At 44.7% G+C, this 13,520-nt stretch overlaps 2 protein-coding genes across 2 annotated transcripts in view; one reads left to right on the forward strand and one right to left on the reverse strand.

The window, feature by feature from the left end:
* WDFY4 (WDFY family member 4) overlaps positions 1 to 13,520 on the reverse strand; it is a 265,260-nt gene that overhangs the window by 65,219 nt on the left and 186,521 nt on the right. The gene's annotated exons all lie outside the window — the stretch shown is intronic.
* LRRC18 (leucine rich repeat containing 18) lies at positions 3,786 to 4,547 on the forward strand. The gene has a single exon (XM_063083060.1). The coding sequence runs from the start codon at positions 3,786 to 3,788 to the stop codon at positions 4,545 to 4,547; it is 762 nt and encodes a 253-aa protein (XP_062939130.1).

Below are 13,520 nucleotides of genomic sequence, written 5' to 3' on the forward strand. Positions count from 1 at the left end.
CCACAGAAGATAACTTTAGAATTGCTTCCTCTTCTATATTCTGGAAAAGGTCCTATAAAATTGGAGTTACATCTTTACAACAAACTAAATGTTTCTGCCACACCCCTAAGCTTATAGGTTGAAACTCTAATCCCCAATGTAATGGTATTAGGAGGTGGTGCATTTGGGAGGAAATTAGATCATAAGGATGGAGACTCCATGAATGAAATTAGTGCCCTTATATAAGGGACCCCAGAGAATTCTCCTTCCCTCTTGCTACTATGTGAGGACATAGCAAAAAGACAGCTGTCTACGAACAAGGAAGCTGGTCCTCACCAGACATCAAATCTGCCAGTGTCTGGATCTTGAACTTTCCAGCCTCCAGAACTGTCAGAAACAAATTTCTGTTTATAGGCCACCCAGTCTATGGTTCTTTGTTATAGCAGCCCAAGTGGACTAAGACAGTCTTCTTTAAATGTTTGATAGAATTTAATCATAAAACCATTTCGGCTTGGAATTTTCTTTTTTGCAAGGTTTACAAATACAAATTCAATTCCTTTAATAAATATAGGTCTACTTTGGGTTGTCTATTCCCTCATAGTGAGATTTGGTAATTTATAGTCAATTTTGTCTAACTTTTTTTTTTTTTCTAGAGTTGTTTGTATTATTCCTTTAATATACCTTTAATGTGTGTGGGGTTTAGTAAATCCTCTCTTTGACTCCTGAGATTCATAATTTGTCTCTCACTCTCTCTCTCTCTCTCCCCCCCTCCCTCCCTCCCTCCCTCTTTCATTGTCAATCTGGCTATCAGTTTCATTAATCTCTTCAAAGAACCAGCTTTTAGTTTCATTTATTTTCTCCTTTCAATTTTACTGATTTCTGCTCTTCATTATTTCCTCTTTGGGCATGCTGGAGGTTTATTTGCTCTTATTTACTACTTCCTTAGGGTAAAAGTTTATATTATTGACTTGCAATCTTTCTTCCTTTCTAACATGAGCCTTTAAAGCTATAAATTTCCCTCTAATCACTGCTTTGGTTGCATGCTGCAAATTTTGATATGTTGTATTTTCATTTTTGCTCAGTTCAAAATATTTTCTAATTTCCCTTGAGACTTCTTTAATTCATGGATTATTTATAAATACATTGTTTAATTGTTAACTATACTGGGCAGCTGCTGGCTCCTAATGGGTAAAATCTCTGGCCTTGTGCTGTTAAACATCCTACAATGCTCAGGACAGACTTTCCCCCTCATCATCACCATACCTTTGCCAACAATAAAGAATTATCTGGCCCAAAATGTCAATAGAGACAGGGCTGAGAAACCCTGTTCCTTGCTGATGGAGTTTGGACGTGCCGTCCCCTCCAAAACTCATGTGGAAATTTGATCTCCAATGTGGCAGTGTTGGAAACTGATTGAGTCATGGGGGTGGATCCCTCATGAATGGATTAATGCTCTCCCTGGGAGAAGGGGGATTAATGAGTGAGTTCTTGCTCGATTAATTCCTGTGAGAGCTCATTGCTTAAAAAGACCCTGGCACCTTCTCTCTCTCTCTTGCTTCCTCTCTCCTGCTTCCTCTCGCCATGTGATCTGCTTGTACCCGCCGGTTGCCTGCCACTTTCCGCCATGAGGAGAAGCAACCTGAGGCCCGTGCCAGATGCAGCTGTCCCAGAATCGTAAGCCAAATAAACCTCTGTTCTTTATAAATTACCCAGTTTCAGGTATTCTGTTATAACAACACAAAACGGACTAAAACACTTGCTGATTCTCTCTACCTGTTCTATCGATTGAGAGACAAGTATTGATGTCCCCAACTCCAAATGCAAATTTCTCCTATCAGTTTTATTAGTGTTTGCTTCATTTACACCGAAGTCCTGTTGTTAGGTACATAACACTTAGGGCTGTTTTTGTCTTCTTGGTAAAGTGTCTCTTTTATTATTGAGTAATATTCTTCTTACTCTCAGGTAAATTTTCTTTCTCTGAAATATACTTTGTCGAATATTAACAAAATCACCCCAGCCTTCCTTTAGTGATTGCATGGTATGGTGCAAAGCTTTGTGTTTGGGGCTGCCTTTGAGTCCAAGCCAAGAGATAAGATTGGCGGGGGTGGGGGGGGGGTGAAGGGGAAGATTCATGAAACTTGCTGCCAGGTTGGTCTTCCTTTGAGTTAAGGATCTCTCCTCCAATCCACCTGATACCATTTGTCTTCAGAGTCCTCAGAACGTTTCTCTGTGCATTCTGCCTAAGGTCTTCAGTTGATTTCAATGGGTGAGGCTTACTCCATCCTAACTGTAAGTGGAACCCCAGCTTTCTTTTTAAAGCTGCTTTATCCCATCTGGTTCGTCAGAGCTGAATGATTTAGAAACTCGCATACTGACGAACATAGCACTGTCTCTGGTAACCAGCCAGCTTTGCCTGAATGTGGCAGATCCATTTCTACAGAATAGGATCAGCTTACAAGACCTGTTCAGAAGAACATTGGTGCTGCTGAGAGCTGAGAATACTTCCATTGATTTACTATGGAGACCACCATCCATCCCAGGAGGCTGTGATCCAGGAGGACTTGCACAGGGTGGTGGGACCCTCTGACCTTCAGCCTCTGGCTCTTTACAATAGGGATAACTCTATGTGTTTTATTGGATTGTTGAAGATTAGAAACAATATGTGTAATGTTCCTTGCAACAATATTTAATAACTAACATTAATCAAGCTTTTACCATGTGCCAGCCACTGTGATAAGTACATTACAGTATTAGATAATATACAGTTCCCAAGGGCTCTCTATAAGGAGCCGTTTTCACAAATGAGGAAATTCAGGCACTGGGAATTTAAGAAAATTGCTAGTAGCAGAGCTGGACTTCTAAGCCAAACATTTTGAGGCCGGAATCTACCATCACCCTCTACACTCTACTTCTCCATATGGTGATAGTCATTAACTATCACCAAGCCTACCCATGCAGAGTTTCAGTGTGAAGGATGTAAGAGGAGGCTGAGAAAGGAGTAGAAGGTGGAAAGAGGCAGCATTCGCTTTAAGCTTTGCCAGGCCCAGCCCTGGCCCCCTCCATGCTCTTGGAGAGGAGCGGGGGGCTGTAGGGGCACAGTGTAGGCATGCCCTGAAACTCCTGAGATGATCAGAAGACTGTTCTGTCTGCTCCTGCTGCTCTGCAGTTACAGAAGCCGAGGCCTGACTACCTCCTCTGTGTCCAAAAGCGAAGAGAGATGTAATAAATCATTCTTAACTTCCACATTATTCCCTCATATCCAGGCTTATGTTGCTTCTGGGAACTCAGCAGCCCTCCCTAGGAACTCATGTGATAACTCTAAGGAAACCCTTGAGTTATGTGGGGATCTGGGAAGTGGCAGATATCCGAGAACACACACACACACACACACACACACACACACACACAGCCCTGGGAGAGATGCATATGTGGAAGTCCAGGACAATGGGAGATTCATAAGTCAGAGAATGGCAAGGTAGGGAGACATTAAGCCTTTCAGGCCAAATTTGCACCTTCCATTTTACATCTAGGAAAATCAAAGTTGAGGGCATGCATTTTGCTGAAGATCTTTTGCTGGGTTACTTCTGCTGATGTCTGATTTCTCTGCACTATCCTTTCTCTTTTTAAACCAATAGAGAGAAAAGCATAAAGATGTGGGGGAGTCCAGTACCCTTACACCACCTCCTAACTAGATGTTTCTCTTCTGTCCTTACCAGAGTTTATCTTCTAGCAGTTCCATGTGACTTTTTCCTCAAACTGATTACCATCTAATCAGAACATCAAACATACTCCCTTACTGAAAGAACATGGCCAAGGGTGGGAAAGTCACCAAGGGCAAGAAGATCACCTTCAATATGGCCAAGAATTGCATCAAAATCACATTCGATGGGAGAAAACGTCTTGACTTGAGCAAGATGGGAATCACCACCTTTCCCATGTGTATTCTGCGACTCAATGATGTGGATGAGCTCGATCTTAGCCGGAATATGATCAGGAAGATCCCTGAGTCAATCGCTAAGTTCCAGAACCTGCGATGGCTGGACCTGCACAGCAACTACATTGACAAGCTCCCTGAGTCCATCGGCCAGATGACCACATTGCTCTACCTCAACGTCAGCAACAACAGGCTGACCACCAACGGACTGCCAGTGGAGCTGAACCAGCTCAGGAATATACGCACCATGAATTTAGGCTTGAACCACCTGGACAGTGTGCCCACCACCCTGGGAGCCCTGAAGGAGCTGCATGAAGTGGGTCTCCATGACAACCTGCTGAACACCATCCCCACCAGCATCTCTAAGCTCCCCAAGCTGAAAAAGCTCAACACCAAGAGGAACCCCTTTCCAGAGGCAGAGGAATCAGACACGTTCATAGATTCCATCAAGAGGCTGGACAACTTATATCTGGTGGAGGAAAAGGATCTGTGTGTGGCTTGCCTAAGAAAATGCCAGCTCGCCCGGGAGAGGCTGACCACGATCAAGGGCATGGCCGTGATGACGCCGAGAAAGGCCATATTTTCCAATTTGGTTTCACCCAACTCCATAGCCAAGGAATCCCAGGAAGACTAGAGGTGACTGGGACCCTGACCCCGAGGCAGGAGGGGAAAAGGGAATGGGGGCAGGGGTCGTGGGCTGCACCCACAGGAAACTGAGCGCTCCTCCTGTGACTGCAGTAGCTCTTCTAGCCAAGCCCATAATATACCTTTTCCTACCTCCCTGGCCTGCGGTTGTGTTGATTGGAGGGCTTTTGGTTCCTTGCCAAACACATTCCCCTCTTCTCTGCACATGCACCCCCACACATATAGGCACAATGAGTCAGGAAAGGGTCATCCATCTCATTTCTGCCCCAGAACACTCCTGCCTGTAGCCCGTGTCCCGGGCAGCTAATGCTGCCAGCACACTTATTCTCACTACTGCTGGCATTTCAGGGCCCACCACCACCACTATCGCCATCTCCCAAATCTGGAGCTTGTTTTATGGGAATATTTGGGGTTTGGGCTTCAAAAGTCAGAAATGTCAAGAGCATGGATTGGTAGGAAAGCAGATAGGCACTTGATCTTGGGTAGGGGACAAGTTGGGCCACAGATATGGGCAGGTATATTATTAAGTATTGGCAGGTAGCATCTTGGGCCCAAAGCAGTACTATCTTTTTCTCTTATTTGTGCTTGCATAATTTGTTCTAGGAGCTTTCTAGACTAAACCAACAGGCCGTTGACTGGCCATGAATGAATGAGGCTGACTCCCATCCTATTACATCCTGCACTTTTCCAGATCCTTGTGGGAGAAAGAAAAGAATGGGGGCAGGTCTTGATTGGTGTGTTCAATAAATAAATACCCTACTAGGCACTGTGCTAGGTGCAGGGACTGCATCCAGCTGGAGAACGCCTGGCTTGCCTTGTGCAGGCTAGAGGAGAGACAAGTTGAAAAGAGATGGGGCAGAACACTGTCTGAGGACCTTAGGAGATTAGGAGATTTGTCCAGGGCTGGCCTGACATGGAGAAGAGCCAAAGATTCTGGAGTCAGACAGATCCAGGCCCATGGATGCCCTGCTCCTGACTTGCTGTCTCCTTGGGCAGCTTACTCAGCTTTAGTTCCCTCATCTGTAAAGTGGGAATACCTCACTGCAAGAGTTGCTGTGCATCCAGCACGGGTAGTGCATAGAGGACATGCTCAATCAAAGTCAGTTCTCTCCAAGAATGAGAGCTTGGTGCATTTCAAAGCTGAAATACTACTTTGGACAGTGTCGCCAGTCACACTAGGTATTTTAGCAGAGATGACAGTAAGAGTCGGTCCTCACAATATTGAGAACCTTCTCCAGCCTCACTGCATACCACTCACTCACACCTTCAGACTGTCTAAGAGAAAGGGATCAAGGAAGATACCTTGAGGAAGCCCATCCCCCCCCCCAAGACTTTCCTGTGCTGGTGGCATGTTTTACTGCAGTGGTCTGTGGAAAGCACTGAGAGGCAGCCACCCCTTCCATGGGATTGGCTTATTTCTACTCATGTCATAATCCACGCAGACAGTACACTTCACTTCTGCACCCCTCACTGCTAGGTTTGCTTGTTTGTTTGATTTTTCCCAGTGCTTAGTTGTTACCCTATTGTGTTTCTAAAATCTCGGAAGATCTAGATTCAAAATTCCTATTTTAGATTTTTCTCTTTATTAAATGTTTTCCATTATAAAAGTAAACTATACCACTTGCAGATTTCCTCACTAGTTATTTTTCTGTGTATATTATTACACGTAGATAAAATTATAGCATTCATGTCATTTCCTCCCTGCTTTGAAACCCATGTTGTTACACAGTCTTAGTAACTATAAGTATAAACATCTGCAAGATAGTTATTCTCATGGTTATACATAATTATAAGTCACTGTTGGGCATTTAAGTTGCTTCTAATTTTTCACTAACGGAAATAGTTTTGTGATGATAGATTGTATAACTAAAACATTTAAAAATATTTTGGATCACTTCACTGGCACAACTTCATTATTGGAAATATTGTGTGAAAGGGTGTGTGCTTTTAAACAATTTTTCATACGTGCCACCAAGTAGCTTATGAAAGGCTTACACTCCCTTACATATCTACTAGTAATGAATTAGAGATCCCGTTTCACTGCGTCCTTGCCAGCACTGAGTACTGTCCTCTACATGGTCCTCTTTGTTTAATGTCCAAAATGATTGATTCGAAGCCCTTCTGAAGAGAGGGAGTGATGGTGCTGAGACACGCATGACGTGATGTCATGCCTCAGGCTTGGGAGCCCCCTCCCCAGTACACTGGGCCTCCGGAGTGTCTGTAAGGCAGCCAACCTGCTGTTTTAGTCACTTCATCTCTGACCCAACATACAGAATCCATGCAGGGACATACGATCAAGACAGAGTGCTGGTTAGTTATTGGAATGCTGCCCATTTCAATTGCTCTCCCTTGAGACACTTTTTCTTTAGAATTAGTGTTCCTTTCCTAGGTATTCAAAAGGATTAGCAAAGAAGAGAAGTTAAGAAAGACTGGGCTCACGGATCCCACCTGTGCCCTGAGGAAGGCTCTCAGTCCGGACAGGGGATCCATCCCTCCACGCCTGCTCCTGCCCCTCCACAGCACGTTCGTCACTGCTCTTGGTCTTGCCCACACTCACTAGCTGGCAAGCGAGCTGACAGGCACCTGCCACCTGGCTCTTTGCTCTTTCACCATGACTCATCATGGGGTTTCAAGTGCTTTGAACGTCACCCGCACTGAGCAATGAATGGGCATAGGCTTTGATTTACTGCAGAATGCTTCCTAGTTAGACACCTTTCCAGCCAGGCAATGCTGGCAGCAGGCAGAAGCAAGGACAGTAGATAGAGACCCATTGGGAGTCACCTTCTGCATTTTATTTCTTTTTTCTGTCAAGGACAAAGTTTGATGCTGACGTTCTTTCATGCTCTAAAATATCACAGTCACCTTAACTTCCTTGAAATTCTGTTAAGCCTAAAAGTATTTGATAGGAAAGCCGAGGGGGTTTTCCTTCCTGAAATAGAATGAAAACCCTATTCACACTGACCTAAGCCTTACCATTTCTGAAAACTGGGTGTGACCTGGGTGACCCTGGTGTGACCTCTGCCCTTGCTGTGCTTTGCCTGTGTGGCCTGGAATAACTGCCTCGGCCTGTGTGTCTCGTCCCCCCTGGATGTGCTCGACATCTTCCTAGAATAACTTATCGCAAAACTTGGAGACACAAGAATAAACGACTCTGAAGAGGAAAAGCCTTCAGTTAGGAGAAGACAGAGAGTGGCCAGGGGAACATTCCAGAAGCCAGGCTGTCCAATGCAGGCCAAGCCACTGACTTGCTACTTAAATTCACTTTGCCTCTCTTTGCTTTAGGCTATCTGTGTGAGAAAATGACTTTGGGAAATATTTGATGTGATTTTCTAAATGTTTACAGAGAAAATACTTAAGAAAATTGTAGATATATTTTATAGACAATTAAAGACTTAAAGAAGACTTTAAGACTTAACAGGCTTATTGTCTTACATTTCACTCAAACTGGTATAATCTCGACTCCAGTAGCCTGTGATAAGTTACATATATACAATGAGATTCTGCAAGTAACTAAAATTTATGCAAAAATTTACACAGAGAAATATACTCAAAAATACTTTAGCAAACCTTCCAGTAAAGTACAGGAAAAAGAAAATAGAGAAATGAAAGACAGGGGAAAAAACAGAAAACAAAAAATAAAACGGCATACTTATGTTCTAACATTTTTGATAATTACATTAAATGGCCTACTTTATTTGTAATGTCCTAAAACATAACATGGAATACTAATCAGCAATAAAAAGGATCTTACTATTGATACATGCAACGACTTGGATGAATCTCAATGGCATTATTCTGAGTAAAAACGGTCATTCTCCAAAGGTCACATACTCTATGATTCTATTTATAAAATATTTGCTAAATGACAAAATGATAGAGATGAAAAACAGATCAGCAAAGAGTTAAGGATGTTTGTGGGAGGCAGAGGGTGGGCCTGACCATAAGGTAGTAGCATAAGAGATTTATCTTTGTGGTGATAAAATAATTGTGTATGTTGATTGTGGTGATGGTTACATGAATCTATACATGTAATAAAATGACAAAGAACTATGCACACACGTGTATCAATGTCTATGACTGGTTTGAAATTCTACTATAGTTACCTAAAATGCAACCACTGGGTCAGGGGAAATTAAGTGAAAAGCACATGGAGCCTCTCTGTACTATTTTTGCAACTTCCTGTGATTCTATAGGTATTTTAAAAGAAAATGTTAAAAAACCTGTCTATAGCATTGATGCAACAATAAACAGATCCTTGTACATCTGACCAGTGCTAATTTACAAGACACTAGGGCAAGCTCAGGTGAGAATCTAACACATCCAGTCAGCCTAGAGCTGCAATTCTTCAACCATCCCACAGAGTTAAAGCATCTCAGGAGAAAGCTCCTTAACCTCAGTTCACTAAATTATTTTAAAATTACCCATTGTTGATCTTATCCTTGCAGATTCCTAAGAAAGATGCTAAAATAAAGAGAAAATGGATGACTTCTCTATCTGTGTCCCAGGTGTTTTAGAGGTGGCTGGGTACAGGTGGCAACCGGGGTCAGGGGGACTTTGAACCAGTGGGCTGCCCCACGATTCCTGTGCTTTCACACACCCACTCACACCCCCATGGTAGTATGGGATGGTGGGGCTGTAGAAGTAACGTGGCTGGACAGAGCTGGAAGCAAAAAGGGGCAGGCATGCTGCAGAGCATGGAACTTGAGTCAGCCTTTTGCCTGGGAAAGGGTCTGAGGTCATGGCCAAGGATATAGCTGAGAGGAGACACGAACATAGTGCAGCAAGAAAGACAAAGAGTAACATGGGATGGAGCCAAAACCAAGGTCTGAGTATGACCCTGGCAGAATCACCAGGTCTCTGATGCCCACAGCCTGTTGAGACAACTCGGTACAAAGCTCCTAAAAGCTTAGGCATTGGTTGTCACTATCATTTTGAGCTTGTGGCCAGGTTGTTTAGCTTATCTCTGGTTCTAGCCATTCTGCTCTAGACCCAGGACTAGGAGTTAACTGGCCTCCACAGCTGCCCTCCCAGGGCTGCACTTCACCAAGAAACCCAAGGACCATGTTTCCCCTTCCAGTAATGAAGCTGAAGTTATCTTTACCAAAGTCATCATGTGTGTAACAGATTTTTAGCTTCTCAGTTGGTCAAGAGCTTTGACCTCTGTGGAATGGGATTGAAGGCGATGAAATGAGAGAAGGAGTACTTGAATTTTATCCTCCATACTGCTAAGAGTGGGGCCTCTGGGGCTGTGATTGGTTACTGTGGAAGATCATCTTCTTATGGGAATTTCACAGCTTCTTAGAATTGGTTTTCTAAATGCTTTGTCTTTCATTATTTTTCAAAGATAATCAATAAAGGAAACAATAAACTGAAAACACTCAACTGTAGATTTTTGTGCCCAAGAAAGAAATTTCATTTTAAACATTGTATTTAAATAAGTTATACAGTTGAGAGAAGATCGCAGGAACTGCAAACACCTGGGTCCAATTAGGCCCCAAATATAAGCACTGCCTCACACACAGTTCCTGCAGCCCAGAGATACTTTCCCCTCAATGACACGGTGGGTCAGCATTTCAGATCTTGACAGAGATCACAGCTATAAAAAGATGTGTCTCCAGTTCATTCAAGGATGTGTGCTGAGCCCAACAGCGATTTGCAAGAGGGCGATGCAGATAGGCATCCAAGCTTTGTATTTCTGAGTTTTCCAAACTCTGCACTGAGTAGGAACTGAGATCACTGGGAAGCAATTCAGCTGAGCCAGGCCATGCTCGCTTCCCAAGAAACGTCTGCACGGGAGTAAGTCCAAATGTCAGGCCCCTGTTCTTGCAGAGAACCAACATAGAAAAATATCTGTAGCGTTCTTGCTGCATATTTTATAAAATAGGACTTTGGTACCCACTTTATCTTTAGACAAGGACAAATTTGATATTCGGTGCCAAGAGAGAGTATGTTCCAGAAAAAAAATTCACAAAAGCCTGTTTCTTGTTATCTGTTACTGGAAAATGATGTAACTCAACATGATTGTTTTGCTTTTTGTAATTTCAGAACAATTTTGAGAAACTAGGTCACTCCAGGTACCTAATCACAGCTGTTTTTTCCTCTTTTAAGAAAATTTGGAGGTAAGATTTAAATAATTCTTATATGCTATCTTTAATTTTGAAGCTGTTTTCAACTCTTTTTGGAAAGGCACAAATGCATTTAAGTGTCAAGATGTGTGTTTATTCACATGCACATTCTCAACTTGCTGCCGTTTCCACACTGCTTCCTCTATTGTTTCTCCGTTTCTGACTAGTCCCCCTCATGACTCAGCAGAGCCTGCCTGTGTCTAGCACCATGGAACAGCCTTTGTCCCAGGGCAGTGGCTGGCTCTGTGTGAGAAGGTGCAGTAGGCACGCGGAGTCTTGCAGCCCACAGAAGCCTGATTGTGCCATCATGCTGTCTTCAGAGTGGTCCACTCCTGTACCATGGGGAGACGCGGGTGGGTTATGGATCCCAGATTCATCCAGGTTTTGCAACTATTTCCCACTTGGGACCCAGGCCCAGAGACCCTTCTTGGTATACAGTTATGGAAGTGACCACTGTCACTGGAATTCTAGGCAAAACTCTGGTACCCAAAAGCTCTGGTTTCCTGCTTGTGGGGGATGGTATTCAGAGGGGCCAAACAAGTCATCAAGAGCTGGGGGTTGAAGATATGAAAACCCGTAGGGTAGGCTGAGCATCCTGGGCCAGTTGGACACCCTCAGAACTGCACACAAACCTTCCTCCAGGATGAAAAGTTCACATTCGTTAGAGCGTCCAACTAGCAGCTAGGCATTTTCCAATACTCATTCTATGGACAAGGCATCGCCCCTGGTAATCCAAATGGAAAATAGGTCATTCCAGGCAGGTGGCAACGACCAGCCAAGCCCTCCCAAGGCTGAGGACCACCACTGCCTTCCCAGCCTGGAGCTCCTGAAGCCACACTCTGGCTGGGGAGAGGGCTGGAAAGGGGAGATGCAAAAGAGCTGGGTGTGTGGACAGCACTTTTTCAACCGTTATCCCATTAACATGCCCTAAATACACAGCAGGCAATTCCAAAATTAGGCAAAGGGACTACAATTTACTGGGCACCTACTATGGGTCCAAATCAGCTTGATCCCAAAGCCCGTGGCTGACTGGTTAGCACAGTCTCACCACATGCCCTGGCTGCTTGCGTCGCCTCAGAGTTGAGCACCAGCACTCCACTGGGGCATCCTCATTTTGTCAAGACTCTCCTTCCATGAGCATAAGCATTTGTCTGGAGCCCGATGCATTGTTTCCAGTTGACCCCGAAGCTTTCTCCAAGGGTCTCTTTACGAGGGGCTGCACGGGGACTGTGCCAGGCATGGCATAGAATGGCCTGCCCTGCTCCACTGGGCTCAGCCAGTTGTGATGGCAAAAATTAATCACAATGGAAATAAAATCATACAGTGCCCCGGTGTCCCATACATGCAGGGTGGTATGCAGGTTGATGTCAAGGTTCATCAACCGATGGATGAGTGAAGGGTGATTTCCAGACATCTGACTCACCCAAAGAGGACCATTTCCTATCCCCTGGCAATCATTTCTACAGGGACCTCTAACTTAGTGGCCAAAGCCAGGGTTCAGCTCTTCTTCTTCAGGGTTCAGCTCGTCTATCTGCCCCTCTCTATTTGGAATAGAAATGTTGAAACTTACCAGTGAGGATCAAGGTATGTGCTGTCAGGGCAAAGCACCCCGAAGACTCACTCTGAGGGCGACAGCACAGGAATGGACAGAGTGCTGTTCACAGCCATAGGGACAGCTACATGATCGCTGAGTGAGTGTCACTCATAGTATCTTCATAGAGGGGGAGAAACATGGGGCTCAGCAGAGTGACTTTCATCACAGTTGATGCAGTACTGTTCCAGGGCCAGAGAAAACGGAGGTGCAGCTGACCAGTGCATGCAGAGGTGAGGCCATCTCCTCTTGCGGTTCCTCCGGATTCACCTCTCTTGTGATAAAAGAACTTTGATTCTCTTAGGTACCCATACTCTCCTCAGTTTAGTCTATGCTGTTGGGTGACAGACCTCACCCCCAGAAGCTGGGTAGGCATATAACCCTGATCTAGCCAAATGAAAGCATTTTGTTCTGGGTTGGGCATGTAACCTAACTTGGAAAATAAAAAACCAGTTTGGGGATTTTTGCTAAAATGACCAGAATAGAGCATGTGTGGTATGGGGTGGAATTCCTACGTGATTGACTGTCAGCCTGGAACTGTTGGGGACACCGATGTCACTGTGCTGAGATAGCCTGCCAAGAACAGAGCCAGTCCAAGGGCAACCCCCACTAAGAGATGGAAAACCACAGCTTCCTGCAAGCTGACTTGAGCCTTGAGATTCAGCACGCCTGGAGCCAGACTGTTTTCAGGCTTTAGGTATGGGAGGTGATGAATCCTCTTTTTTTTGCTTCTGTTGGTTTGAAATGGCTTTCTACCACTTGCACAGAAAGGGTGCTGAGAAATCCAAGTGTGGACAATAAGGCTTGTATGAAATGTGAGCAGTATGAGATCAGTAGCTACTCAGCTCACACACAATTAGTGCTGTGCTGTTGTGCAACAACTGAACTACGTCCACCACAGTTGGTAAACAGCCACCCCACCTCCAGAGACCTCCGCTGCCCAGGCCTCCTGGACCATGCCCTGGCATGCCCAATCTGTCAGCTAAAGGGTTAGCACCTGGCACAGCAGGGTGCCTCTGCCCCAGACACTGCACTTGTTCTGCTGAAGGACATCAGCGTCCCTGCTGCACAGTTCAGTGGTCCTTTCTCTGTGCTTATTCTCCTTGGCCTGCCAACAACATTTGACACTCCCACCTTGAAACGCTCTCCCTGGCTGCCAGGGCATCTTGCACACCTTCAGTTCTGCTATCTTTCAAGATACTCCTTCCCATCTCCTTTGCTGGTTCCTCCCCAGGTCCTTACCCGC

The sequence above is a fragment of the Cynocephalus volans genome, chromosome 2 (assembly GCF_027409185.1).
Source record: "Cynocephalus volans isolate mCynVol1 chromosome 2, mCynVol1.pri, whole genome shotgun sequence".
Taxonomy (NCBI): domain Eukaryota; kingdom Metazoa; phylum Chordata; class Mammalia; order Dermoptera; family Cynocephalidae; genus Cynocephalus; species Cynocephalus volans.

Coding starts and splice junctions, on each gene's coding strand:
- LRRC18 (XM_063083060.1), top strand. CDS start 3,786: ATGGCCAAGGGTGGGAAAGTCACCAAGGGCAAGAAGATCACCTTCAAT.